Genomic DNA, 13128 nt, shown 5'->3' on the forward strand with positions numbered 1-13128 from the left:
CATACTATGCTATTTTTGACAAAATAGAATCACGTTAGGGAAAGATGGGAGTTGTAGTTCTGCAATAGCTGGAGACCCAGATGATGGGGCACGGCGCTTTATATTGATAAGAGCGGAAACTACTACAAATGCTTCCTGGGTGCCATATTAGTCGCAACCCAATAGTCTCCGAAACAAAACAGGACGGGCAGACCAGTCTTGGTAATGTTTGGTAGATTTGCCACCAGTCACATACTGCTCTCACAGGAGCCCGCGCCACACTGGCTGACGTGTTTCCATGACAACACGCCATTTCCCTCCCTCGCCCCGCCCTCTGCCTATTACTGGCCGCCGCTCAAGCCTTCTGATTGGCTGGCCCACTGTCTCCCTCAGTGCTGCAGTTTCCTCCCGCAGTGGATGGATCGCAGAACGTCGATTGCTGCTGCTGTTTACGGCCACGCCTATAGGGGGCGGGGCTATCGGCTCGGCGTTCTCTGCCGGCGATTGAGTCCGCCTGGCAAGGTAAAATGGCGGATGGTGCTATTAGGTGCTGAGGAGACCGGACAGAAGAGGCAGACGGGGGTAATGTTGGGTATGAACAATGAAATCTCCGTCAGTAACACGTCCTATGCGTCTGTATGTCCGGATCGTGTGCACATGTGGGCTGTAGGCTGCTGTATAGGTGAGGAGTGAGTACTACACTTCCATAGCAGTGTGTATTGTGCAATGCCCTGGGTATGGGGCTGGTACTCCTCTATAAACTGGCAGCACTGTGGGGCATAGCCTGGCATGGGATTTATCCTGCAGTCATATGTGGCCCACAGGAGGACTACAAAGCCTAGCATGTCTGGTTAGCCGCTTGCTGAGATTTGTAGTTCCTCATAGGGACCTATGGGTTGTCTCCCTGATCCAAATCACATGATGCAGTTTCGATCACACGCTGAGCTGTTGCAGCTTTTTACATTTACACACATACACATATATCTATATATATATAAACAATTGGCGTAACCCATGGCGTCTGAAGCCCATCATTCCCAAACCTCCTGGATCAAGTCATTGTTTCCCAACCAGGGTGCCTCCAGCTGCTGCAAAACTACAACTCCAGCAAGCCCGGACAGCCTTTGGCTGTCCGGGCTTGCTGGAGTTGTAGTTTTGCAACAGCTGGAGGCACCCTGGTTGGGAAATGCTCTTTAGCCCCGCCCCACATATTTCCACTGGGTTTCGTTTCATTGTGTCCAGGTGCATTATGTGTGTCCCATCTGATTAATGTTTTTTTTTTTTTTACAGATAGGGGGCTGCAGCTGCCCGTGTTCCGCCTGGCCGGGCGACATCATCCCCCAAGGACTGGACGCAAATGAGAATGGAAGAAATGTCTCTGTCTGGCCTGGATAACAGTAAACTGGAGGTGAGGAGGGCCTCTACCCTGATATCATGATGAATATAAAATCTATTGTATCCAGTGACTATTAGAAATGTCCGCACGGGAATGTGCCGTCTCATAGATGGCAATGCATTCCGTGTGGAGTCCGCAGAAAGAATGGACGTCTTTATTCTTAATGCGGACACCAGAATCAGAATTTCTGCAGAAATTCCGCCACGTGCACAGCAGAATCCTGTTGAATTCAACAGGACTCTGATGCCACGGAATCTCCGTGCAAAATTCCAATGTGGAATCCTGCACAGAAATTCTGACATGTGAACATGGCCTTATAATCAGGAGTCTCAGAAAGTAGTTTAAAACCTATGCCAGTGTTTTCCAACCATTGTTTCCAGCATCGATTTGTTTAGTCTTGTATGAATCAGTCCTTTTTTTCCCTAAGTGTTCTGATTCCCTGGAAAAGACTGGAATGAATCTTTGGATATTCCCATTCTTAAAGGGGTACTCCGCCCCTGGCATCTTATCCCCTATCCAAAGGATGGGGGATAAGATGTTAGATCGCCGCGGTCCCGCTGCTGGGGACCCTCGGGATCGCGCTGCGGCACCCCGCCATCATTACTGCACAGAGCGAGTTTGCTCTGTGCGTAATGACGGGCGATACAGGGGCGGGAGCAGCGTGACGTCATGGCTCCGCCCCTCATGACATCACGGCCCGTCCCCTTAATGCAAGTCTATGGCAGGGGGCGTGACGGCCGCCATGCCCCCCTCCCATAGACTTGTATTGACGGGGCGGGCCGTGACATCACGAGGGGCGGCGCTGTGACGTAACGATGCTCCGGCCCCTGTATTGCCCGTCATTACGTGCAGAGCGAACTCGCTCTGTGCAGTAATGATAGCGCAGTGCTGCAGCAGCGATCCCCGGGGTCCCCAGTAGCGGGACCCCGGCGATCTGACATCTTATCCCCTATCCTTTGGATAGTGGATAAGATGTCTAGGGGCGGAGTACCCATTTAAGGGGGTAGTCCAGTGGTGAAAAACTTATCCCCTATCCTAAGGATAGGGGATAAGTTTCAGATCGCGGGGGGTCCGACCACTGGGGCCCCCCGTGATCTCTCTGCATGGGGTACCGGCTCACTGGCCAGATAGCGCATATTTACCACCGCATGAAGCAGTGGCTGACATGCCCCCTCAATGCATCGCTATGGTAGAGCCGGAGATTGCTGAAGGCAGCGCTCCGGCTCTGCCTTAGAGTTGTATTGAGGTCACGTGTCAGCCGCCGCTTTGTGCGGTGGTCAACACGCCCCCTTCCCACGGGCCCCGTACAGGAGATCGACTCAGTTGTCTGGTCCGTATTTTCAGCCTTAGGCTATGTTCACACATCAGAATGTCCGCACATAAAATCTCTGTGCGGACATTCCGCAGACTGCGGGTGCCGGCATAACATGCCGGCGCTAGGACCACATGGGAATGCGTCGTCTTATAGACCGCAATACATTCCATACGTAGTCCACAGAAAGAATGAACTTGTCAAACACCTGAATCAGAATTTCCAAACTGGAAACATCTGGTGTGGAAGTTCAGGGGTGCGCATAGTGCAGCAGAATCCTAGAACCTGTGGAATCTGCGTGTAGAATTCCAATGCGAAATTCCGTCTTGTGAACATAACCTTAGGTTACGTTCACACTGTGGAAATTCCATACGGAATTCCACATGGATTTTATGCCAGAAATTCTACATAAATGTATTGCCCATTCACTTTAATAGAATTCCGCATGGTTGTTCACACAGCAGAATTTCTGCTGCAAAATGTTTGATGCGGAACTCCCGCCTTCCGCGCTCCGGAAAAATATGCCTGGTCTTGATGCGGGCATGCAGATTTAGGCTATGTTCACACGGCAGAATTTGCTGAAGAAAAATTCAGTTTGGAAATTCTGTTTCATGAGGTTAACATTGTGGTAAATGGAATTTCCATTGTCCCATGGTTTTTTTTTGTTGCAGAATTTCTGCATGCCAAAATTCTGCAAAAACATGGGGGGATTTATCAAAACCTGTCTGGTTGCTATGGGCAACTCAGCAACTTTTCCTCTGGACATTTTTATTTTTTTATTTATTTTTTCTATTATTATAAATCTCCCAATCATGGAACCGGTCTATAGTTTTTGCAGTGTTTCTCAGCAGAATCCACTGAAGTCAGTAATTCTGTCAGGAATTTGTGGGGGAGATTTATCAAAACCTGTCCAGGAAGAAAAGTTGCTGAGTTGCCCATAGCAACCAATGACATCACTTCTTTCATTTTTGAAAAGGACTCTGAAAAATGAAAGAAGCGATCTGATTGGTTGCTATGGGCAACTCAGCAACTTTTCCTCTGCACAGGCTTTGATAATTCTCCCCCTATGTGTTGAGCGCAATAGATTCTGCATAGATTTAGCACAAATTCCATGCACATTCCCAAAGAATCTTTAAGGGTTTATTCACACGTACAGGATTAGAAGCTGTGTTTAGTCAGTTTACATTGAAATCTGCAGCAGAAAATCCTGCGCATCAAAAATGTGCAGAATACTGTACATGTGAACAGACCATAAAACTGCAAAAAATCTGCGGCCAGCTTGGTAGACAGAAATTTGAGCAGAAGCACAGAAATTCCAGTGTGAACATAGCCTCAACAAGGTTGTCCAGTTAAAATATTCTTATGCCCTTCCCACTGGATAGGGGGAAAAGTATCTGATCACATGGGGTCTGACCACTCCTGAATGGTACTCTGTGCTTTTTGAGCTGTAAATTCAGCTTTATTACTCCAGAAAATGGCCCAAAATACTGTGTTTTAACATATCTTCACACTCCATAAACTTCAGTGGAGAAAACCGAGATCTTACTACATAGGGCGTCTGACATTAGAGGAAAAAGTGGTTTCTTTTTTTTCTTTCTGTTTGTCCGTAGACTGTATCTGGTATTGCAGCTGAGCCACAATTACCTAAATGGGGATGAGCCGTAATACCAGGCTTTTCAACAAGATCAGCGCTGTTAATAGAAGAAAAGCACACCATTATATATATATATATATATATATATATATATATATATATATATATATATATATATATATATATATATATATATTCCATCCCAATACCTGTCCAGCAAAGCCCAACAACTTTCCAGAAAATAGTGATACAGATATTGCTCTGTACACAGATCTTCTCACTGTTGAAGAAAATCCATATAACATTGTTACTTTAAGTGTAGCAAAAAACAATACACATTAAGCACATTTATAAATAAAATAAAATTAAAACAAAGTACTATAGTGGAGCACAGTGCACTGTAATAATTTTTATAAATCGTGTTCATTTTGAATTTGATGCCTTCTTGGTCATCCATTCTCTCTGCCACTTCCATCTCCATAGCGCACATCTCTAGTATAACCTTGCCCTGGGTCTCATGCTGGAGGTAAAGAGGGAAGCTCCAAATGCACGGTTATATACTGCAGGAAGCACAGGCGTTCATGAAGATATTCCGGCACTAAATTCAAAGCGAAAAATGACTATTGTGCACAGTGCTGCATAATAATTATTCATTATAGTATCCAAAACTGTAGAAGTACACTTAAAGGAGATATCTAGAGATGAGCGAACTTACAGTAAATTCGATTCGTCACAAACTTCTTGGCTCGGCAGTTGATGACTTTTCAGCTTTCAGGTGCTCCCGTGGGCTGGAAAAGGTGGATACAGTCGTAGGAGACTCTTTCCTAGGACTGTATCCACCTTTTCCAGCCCACCGGAGCACCTGAAAGCTGAACTAATTTATACAAGAAAAGTCATCAACTGCCGAGCCGAGAAGTTCGTGACGAATCGAATTACTGTAAGTTCGCTCATCTCTAGAGATATCCAGTGCTGAAAAACGTATCCCCTAGCCTAAGTATAGGGGATAAATTTCAGATCGTGGGGGGTCCGACCGCTGGGGCTCCCCGCGATCTCCTGTACGGGGCCCCGGCTCGCTCGCCAGATAGCGGGGTGGTCAACCACCACTCGAAGTGGCGGCCTACACGCCCCCTCAATACAACACTATGGCAGAGCCAGAGATTGCCGAAGGCAGCACTTCAGCTCTGCCATAGAGTTGTATTGAGGGGGAGTGTCAGCTAACGCTTTGTGCAGTGGTCAACACGCCCCCTTCCCGCTGCCGGGGCCCTGTACAAGAGATCGCGGGGGCCCCATCGGTCGGACCCCCGCGATCTGTAACTTATCCCCTATCCTTAGGATAGGGGATACGTTTTTCAGCACTGGATATCTCCTTTAAACCTGTAAGGCAGCGATCCCCAAGGTGTGGCTGTCAAGCTTTGGCAAAACTACAATTCTCAGCATGCTCTGACACATGCTGGGAGTTTTAGTTTTGCAACAGCTGGAGGACCTCACCATGGGAATCACTGCTATGTTCCCACTAAGCTGCAATTTGTTTCCTTTTTATGGTTTCCTTTGCAGTATGTTGTTTTATAGCACAGAAAATAAGTATACCTTGCTTTTATTATAAAGTAAGTCAAGTAATGGTAGTCTGTTACCATGGAGACACATAGGTCTGCATATAAACTGTGGACACAAACCGCTGTATCATTTAAACTTAATGCAAAGTAGCTTCATGTTTTATTGTGGAGATGATGGGACAGTAAACAAATATACAGTTGCTAAGGTGAGAGATCCTTTAACCCATTGTTTCCCAATCATTGTGCCCGCAGCCGTTGCAAAATTACAACTTTCAGCATGCCTGGACTACCACATGCTGGGAGTTGTAGTTTTGCAACAGCTGGAGGCACACTGACTGGGCAAACACTGCTTTAATTGTTTAGGCTTGATGCTGAGACACTGATGTATATCTGGTGCTGTGCTTAAATGCCTCTTACTGACATTGATCTCTGCTCTTCCTTAGGCTCTTGCTCATGACATATACACAGATCTAGTAGAGGACACGTGTCTGGGGCTGAGTTTTGAGGTCCACAGAGCTGTCAAGTGTGGATACTTCTTACTTGATGAGACAGACCCTGAAAGTATGAAGGATTTTGGTATGTACCTACACACTAAATGTGTTATATATGTACAGATAGGTATCTGGGGGGGTGAATTACCGTATAACACGCACCCGCATTTTAACAGGGAAATTTAAGTAAAAAAAAAATTTTTTTAAATAAATGACTTGGACTAAATGCCACATCATCCCCCCCAACTTTGTTTTCTTCTGCACCTCAGTTTGGTCCTGTCCCCTCCAGTGCCACATCATTCCTTCCCTTTTATCAGTCCCTGTGCCACCTTTACCCCTCTCATCGCCACCCCCCATGTCTCATCACTTCCCCCTGTCGTAGACTACCACTAGCCATACAGACATTAAGCATTTAGTGCCTCCCCTGTCTCATCATCCCCCACCCTGTCTCATCATGTCCCCCATCATGTTCCTCCTATAAGTGGTTTTCAACCTGTAAACCGCCAGATGTTGCAAAACTACAACTCCCAGCATGCCCGGACAGCAGTTGGCTGGGAGTTGTAGTTTTGCAACATCTGGAGGTCGGCAGGTTGAAGACCACTCTTCCCCTTTCCTTAACTGGCTGCGCTTCGTCAGGTCAGGCAGGTGGTCTTGTGGGCTGTGGTCAGTGAAGCAGATGAGTGACGTCCTCTGCCGGCTTCTTTGCACGGCATCAGGGATGTCACTTTTCGGCGGCGACTACAGGAAATGAAAAGTGACGTCACTGATGCTTTTCAAAGCAGGGAAAGGGGGAATGATAAGGAAGGAGGGAGGTAGGGAAAATAAAAACTGTCACTTGTTTTCTCCCGCACTATCCACAGGTACTGGTGGATAGTGCGGGAGACGCTGACAAAAAAGGTAGGGCAGATCCGGACAAGGTAGGGCTCATTTTAATCAGCGTCTCCCGCACTATCCACTAGAGGTGCACCGAAGTGGAAATTTCAGAACCGATACGAAACCGAAATAAAAAAAAATGTCCGGCTGAAACCGATACCGAAAATGACTTCTACCCGTCTTCTGGTAAAATGCAGCGCTCCGCTCATTAGCTTAGATTCCCCCACATTAGGTCGGGAATTCCCCCACAATAGTAGGCAGCTCCCCCACAATAGTAGGCAGCTCCCCCACAATAGTAGGCAGCTCCCCCACAATAGTAGGCAGCTCCCCCTCCACCATAGTAGGCAGCTCCCCCTCCACCATAGTAGGCAGCTCCCCCACCACCATAGTAGGCAGCTCCCCCACCACCATAGTAGGCAGCTCCCCCACCACCATAGTAGGCAGCTCCCCCACCACCATAGTAGGCAGCTCCCCCACCACCATAGTAGGCAGCTCCCCCACCACCATAGTAGGCAGCTCCCCCACCACCATAGTAGGCAGCTCCCCCACCACCATAGTAGGCAGCTCCCCCACCACCATAGTAGGCAGCTCCCCCACCACCATAGTAGGCAGCTCCCCCACCACCATAGTAGGCAGCTCCCCCACCACCATAGTAGGCAGCTCCCCCACCACCATAGTAGGCAGCTCCCCCACCACCATAGTAGGCAGCTCCCCCACCACCATAGTAGGCAGCTCCCCCACCACCATAGTAGGCAGCTCCCCCACCACCATAGTAGGCAGCTCCCCCACCACCATAGTAGGCAGCTCCCCCACCACCATAGTAGGCAGCTCCCCCACCACCATAGTAGGCAGCTCCCCCACCACCATAGTAGGCAGCTCCCCCACCACCATAGTAGGCAGCTCCCCCACCACCATAGTAGGCAGCTCCCCCACCACCATAGTAGGCAGCTCCCCCACCACCATAGTAGGCAGCTCCCCCACCACCATAGTAGGCAGCTCCCCCACCACCATAGTAGGCAGCTCCCCCACCACCATAGTAGGCAGCTCCCCCACCACCATAGTAGGCAGCTCCCCCACCACCATAGTAGGCAGCTCCCCCACCACCATAGTAGGCAGCTCCCCCACCACCATAGTAGGCAGCTCCCCCACCACCATAGTAGGCAGCTCCCCCACCACCATAGTAGGCAGCTCCCCCACCACCATAGTAGGCAGCTCCCCCACCACCATAGTAGGCAGCTCCCCCACCACCATAGTAGGCAGCTCCCCCACCACCATAGTAGGCAGCTCCCCCACCACCATAGTAGGCAGCTCCCCCACCACCATGGTAGGCAGCTCCCCCACCACCATGGTAGGCAGCTCCCCCACCACCATAGTAGGCAGCTCCCCCACCACCATGGTAGGCAGCTCCCCCACCACCATGGTAGGCAGCTCCCCCACCACCATGGTAGGCAGCTCCCCCACCACCATGGTAGGCAGCTCCCCCACCACCATGGTAGGCAGCTCCCCCACCACCATGGTAGGCAGCTCCCCCACCACCATGGTAGGCAGCTCCCCCACCACCATGGTAGGCAGCTCCCCCACCACCATGGTAGGCAGCTCCCCCACCACCATGGTAGGCAGCTCCCCCACCACCATGGTAGGCAGCTCCCCCACCACCATGGTAGGCAGCTCCCCCACCACCATGGTAGGCAGCTCCCCCACCACCATGGTAGGCAGCTCCCCCACCACCATGGTAGGCAGCTCCCCCACCACCATGGTAGGCAGCTCCCCCACCACCATGGTAGGCAGCTCCCCCACCACCATGGTAGGCAGCTCCCCCACCACCATGGTAGGCAGCTCCCCCACCACCATGGTAGGCAGCTCCCCCACCACCATGGTAGGCAGCTCCCCCACCACCATGGTAGGCAGCTCCCCCACCACCATGGTAGGCAGCTCCCCCACCACCATGGTAGGCAGCTCCCCCACCACCATGGTAGGCAGCTCCCCCACCACCATGGTAGGCAGCTCCCCCACCACCATGGTAGGCAGCTCCCCCACCACCATGGTAGGCAGCTCCCCCACCACCATGGTAGGCAGCTCCCCCACCACCATGGTAGGCAGCTCCCCCACCACCATGGTAGGCAGCTCCCCCACCACCATGGTAGGCAGCTCCCCCACCACCATGGTAGGCAGCTCCCCCACCACCATGGTAGGCAGCTCCCCCACCACCATGGTAGGCAGCTCCCCCACCACCATGGTAGGCAGCTCCCCCACCACCATGGTAGGCAGCTCCCCCACCACCATGGTAGGCAGCTCCCCCACCACCATGGTAGGCAGCTCCCCCACCACCATGGTAGGCAGCTCCCCCACCACCATGGTAGGCAGCTCCCCCACCACCATGGTAGGCAGCTCCCCCACCACCATGGTAGGCAGCTCCCCCACCACCATGGTAGGCAGCTCCCCCACCACCATGGTAGGCAGCTCCCCCACCACCATGGTAGGCAGCTCCCCCACCACCATGGTAGGCAGCTCCCCCACCACCATGGTAGGCAGCTCCCCCACCACCATGGTAGGCAGCTCCCCCACCACCATGGTAGGCAGCTCCCCCACCACCATGGTAGGCAGCTCCCCCACCACCATGGTAGGCAGCTCCCCCACCACCATGGTAGGCAGCTCCCCCACCACCATGGTAGGCAGCTCCCCCACCACCATGGTAGGCAGCTCCCCCACCACCATGGTAGGCAGCTCCCCCACCACCATGGTAGGCAGCTCCCCCACCACCATGGTAGGCAGCTCCCCCACCACCATGGTAGGCAGCTCCCCCACCACCATGGTAGGCAGCTCCCCCACCACCATGGTAGGCAGCTCCCCCACCACCATGGTAGGCAGCTCCCCCACCACCATGGTAGGCAGCTCCCCCACCACCATGGTAGGCAGCTCCCCCACCACCATGGTAGGCAGCTCCCCCACCACCATGGTAGGCAGCTCCCCCACCACCATGGTAGGCAGCTCCCCCACCACCATGGTAGGCAGCTCCCCCACCACCATGGTAGGCAGCTCCCCCACCACCATGGTAGGCAGCTCCCCCACCACCATGGTAGGCAGCTCCCCCACCACCATGGTAGGCAGCTCCCCCACCACCATGGTAGGCAGCTCCCCCACCACCATGGTAGGCAGCTCCCCCACCACCATGGTAGGCAGCTCCCCCACCACCATGGTAGGCAGCTCCCCCACCACCATGGTAGGCAGCTCCCCCACCACCATGGTAGGCAGCTCCCCCACCACCATGGTAGGCAGCTCCCCCACCACCATGGTAGGCAGCTCCCCCACCACCATGGTAGGCAGCTCCCCCACCACCATGGTAGGCAGCTCCCCCACCACCATGGTAGGCAGCTCCCCCCCCCCCCTCCCCCACCACCACCACCATAGTAGGCAGCTCCCCCCCCCCAGACATACAGCTTCCAGCCATATACAGTGTATGGCTGTATGTCTGTACTGCTGCCCCCACAGTGTTCCGGTCACCGCTCCTCCGGCCCGGGGTCACATCTACTGCTATAGCCTATGGACCATAGCAGTAGGTGCCGGAGGAGTGACCGGAACACTCAAGAAGATGACGCGCCGCCGGTCACTTACCAGGCCCCGGCCAGCGCGCGTTCTCCTGCGACGATCCTGCGGTCCTCCTGTGTCTCTATGGTTGTACGCACGGGACGTCAGTGACGTCCCGTGCATACGACCATAGAGGCGGAGAAGTGAGGGACCGAAGGAGGATCGCAGGAGGACGCCGGGGAATGGTGAGTGACTGGCGGACATCCTTATGTCCCGAAAAGATTTTTCGGGACACAGGGATGTCCGGGATAGGAATACTTCTTTTTATGTGCCCGGGCCGGCTCCCGTGTGTGGCTGCAGGCGGGGGCCGACCAGAGCATATAAAACCTAATACTGTATACTAAAAACCAGGGGGCCTCCAGCTGTTGTGAAACTACAACTTCCAGCATGCCCGGACCGGCAAAGTCTGTCCGGGCATGCTGGGAGTTGTAGTTTCACAACAGCTGGAGGCCCCCTGGTTTTTTTAGTATAAAGTATTAGGTTTTATATGCTCTGGCCGGCCCCCGCCTGCAGCCACACACGGGAGCCGGCCCGGGCACATAAAAAGAAGTATTCCTATCCCGGACAGCGCGCCCCCCCAGATGTTGAGGCCGCCCCCCCCCCCCTGCACCCCCCACGAGTGCCTCTGCCACTGGCAGTGTTTGTAACTTGTGCTGTGGGCGGGCAGGGGAGGTGGGTCATTATCGGCACATTTTTTGTTGTTTCGGCATTTCCCCGAAATGGCTATTTTCGGCTGATATGTATCGGCCGCCGATATATCGGTGCATCCCTACTATCCAACAGTACCTGTGGAAAGTGCAGGAGAAAACAAGTGACAGTTTTACAGAGCGGGGAGGCGACGCCGCTGGTCACTGATTTAACCCCGTAACAACGCAGGACGTATATTTACGTCCTGCGCCGGCTCCCGCGATATGAAGCGGGATCGCGCCGCGATCCTGCATCATATCGAGTCGGTCCCGGTGCTCATCAACGGCCGGGGCCCGCGGCTAATACCACACATCGTCGATCGCGGCGATGTGCGGTATTAACCCTTTTAGAAGCGGCGGTCAAAGCTGACCGCCGCTTCTAAAGTTAAACTGAAAGTGGCCCGGCTGCTCAGTCGGGCTGTTCGGGACCGCCGCGGCGTCCCGAACGGCTGACCGGACACCGGGAGGGCCCTTACCTGCCTCCTCGGTGTCCGATCAGCGAATGACTGCTCCGTGCCCGAGATCCAGGCAGGAGCAGTCAAGCGCCGATAATGCTGATCACAGGCGTGTTAATACACGCCAGTGATCAGCATAGGAGATCAGTGTGTGCAGTGTTATAGGTCCCTGTGGGACCTATAACACTGCAAAAAAAAGGGAAAAAAAAGTGTTAATAAAGATCATTTAACCCCTTCCCTAATAAAAGTTTGAATCACCCCCCTTTTCCCATAAAAAAAATAAAACAGTGTAAAAAAATTTAAAAAAAAAAGCATATGTGGTATCGCCGCGTGCGTAAATGTCCGAACTATAAAACTATATAATTAATTAAACCGCACAGTCAATTGCGTACGTGCAAAAAAATTCCAAAGTCCAAAAAAGCGTATTTTGGTCACTTTTTATACCATTAAAAAAATGAATAAAAAGTGATCAAAAAGTCAGATCAAAACAAAATCATACCGATAAAAACTTCAGATCACGGCGCAAAAAATGAGTCCTCATACTGCCCTGTACGTGGAAAAATAAAAAAGTTATAGGGGTCAGAAGATGACATTTTTAAACGTATAAATTTTCCTGCATGTAGTTATGATTTTTTCCAGAAGTGCGACAAAATCAAACCTATATAAGTAGGGTATCATTTTAACCGTATGGACCTACAGAATAATAAGGTGTAATTTTTACCAAAATATGCACTGCCTAGAAAAAGCCCCCAAAAGTTACAAAATGGCGTTTTTTTTTTTCTCTTTTGTTGCACAATGATTTTTTTTTTCCGTTTTGCCGTGCATTTTTGGGTAAAATGACTAATGTCACTGCAAAGTAGAATTGGCGACGCAAAAAATAAGCCATAATATGGATTTTTAGGTGGAAAATTGAAAGGGTTATGATTTTTAAAAGGTAAGGAGGAAAAAACGAAAGTGCAAAAACGGAAAAACCCTGAGTCCTTAAGGGGTTAAAGTGTCCGCGGCCGTGCTGCTAATACTTAACAAGCAGCCGCTTTAAATCAGTGACCAGAATACTTATCGGCGTACACCACACAGGCTTTTTGCCTTAAATTTAAGTTTTAAAAGTGCGTGTTATACGCCGATGAATACGGTAATTATTAGTGTCGATTTTTGTGCAATTTTAAACTTGCTGCGCAAGTGTGTATTATGTTGTACACGTCAC

At 51.5% G+C, this 13128-nt stretch overlaps 1 protein-coding gene across 7 annotated transcripts in view; it reads left to right on the forward strand.

Moving 5' to 3' along the window:
* The first annotated feature begins 311 nt into the window (after window positions 1–311).
* ATXN7L3 (ataxin 7 like 3) overlaps window positions 312–13128 on the forward strand; it is a 42761-nt gene continuing 29944 nt past the window's right edge. For 2 of the 7 annotated variants that reach the window (XM_056547806.1, XM_056547811.1), the window contains exons 1-3: window positions 314–571; window positions 1270–1387; window positions 6278–6410. In XM_056547806.1, the coding sequence (XP_056403781.1) occupies window positions 1337–1387; window positions 6278–6410 (184 nt within the window). In that variant the 5' untranslated portion in view covers window positions 314–571; window positions 1270–1336. Of the gene's footprint in view, window positions 662–1269; window positions 1388–6277; window positions 6411–13128 lie in introns of all 7 variants that reach the window. The other 5 variants (XM_056547810.1, XM_056547807.1, XM_056547812.1 and 2 more) reach the window with 5 other exon arrangements.

Source organism: Hyla sarda, chromosome 12 (assembly GCF_029499605.1).
Source record: "Hyla sarda isolate aHylSar1 chromosome 12, aHylSar1.hap1, whole genome shotgun sequence".
NCBI classification, from domain to species: Eukaryota; Metazoa; Chordata; class Amphibia; order Anura; family Hylidae; genus Hyla; species Hyla sarda.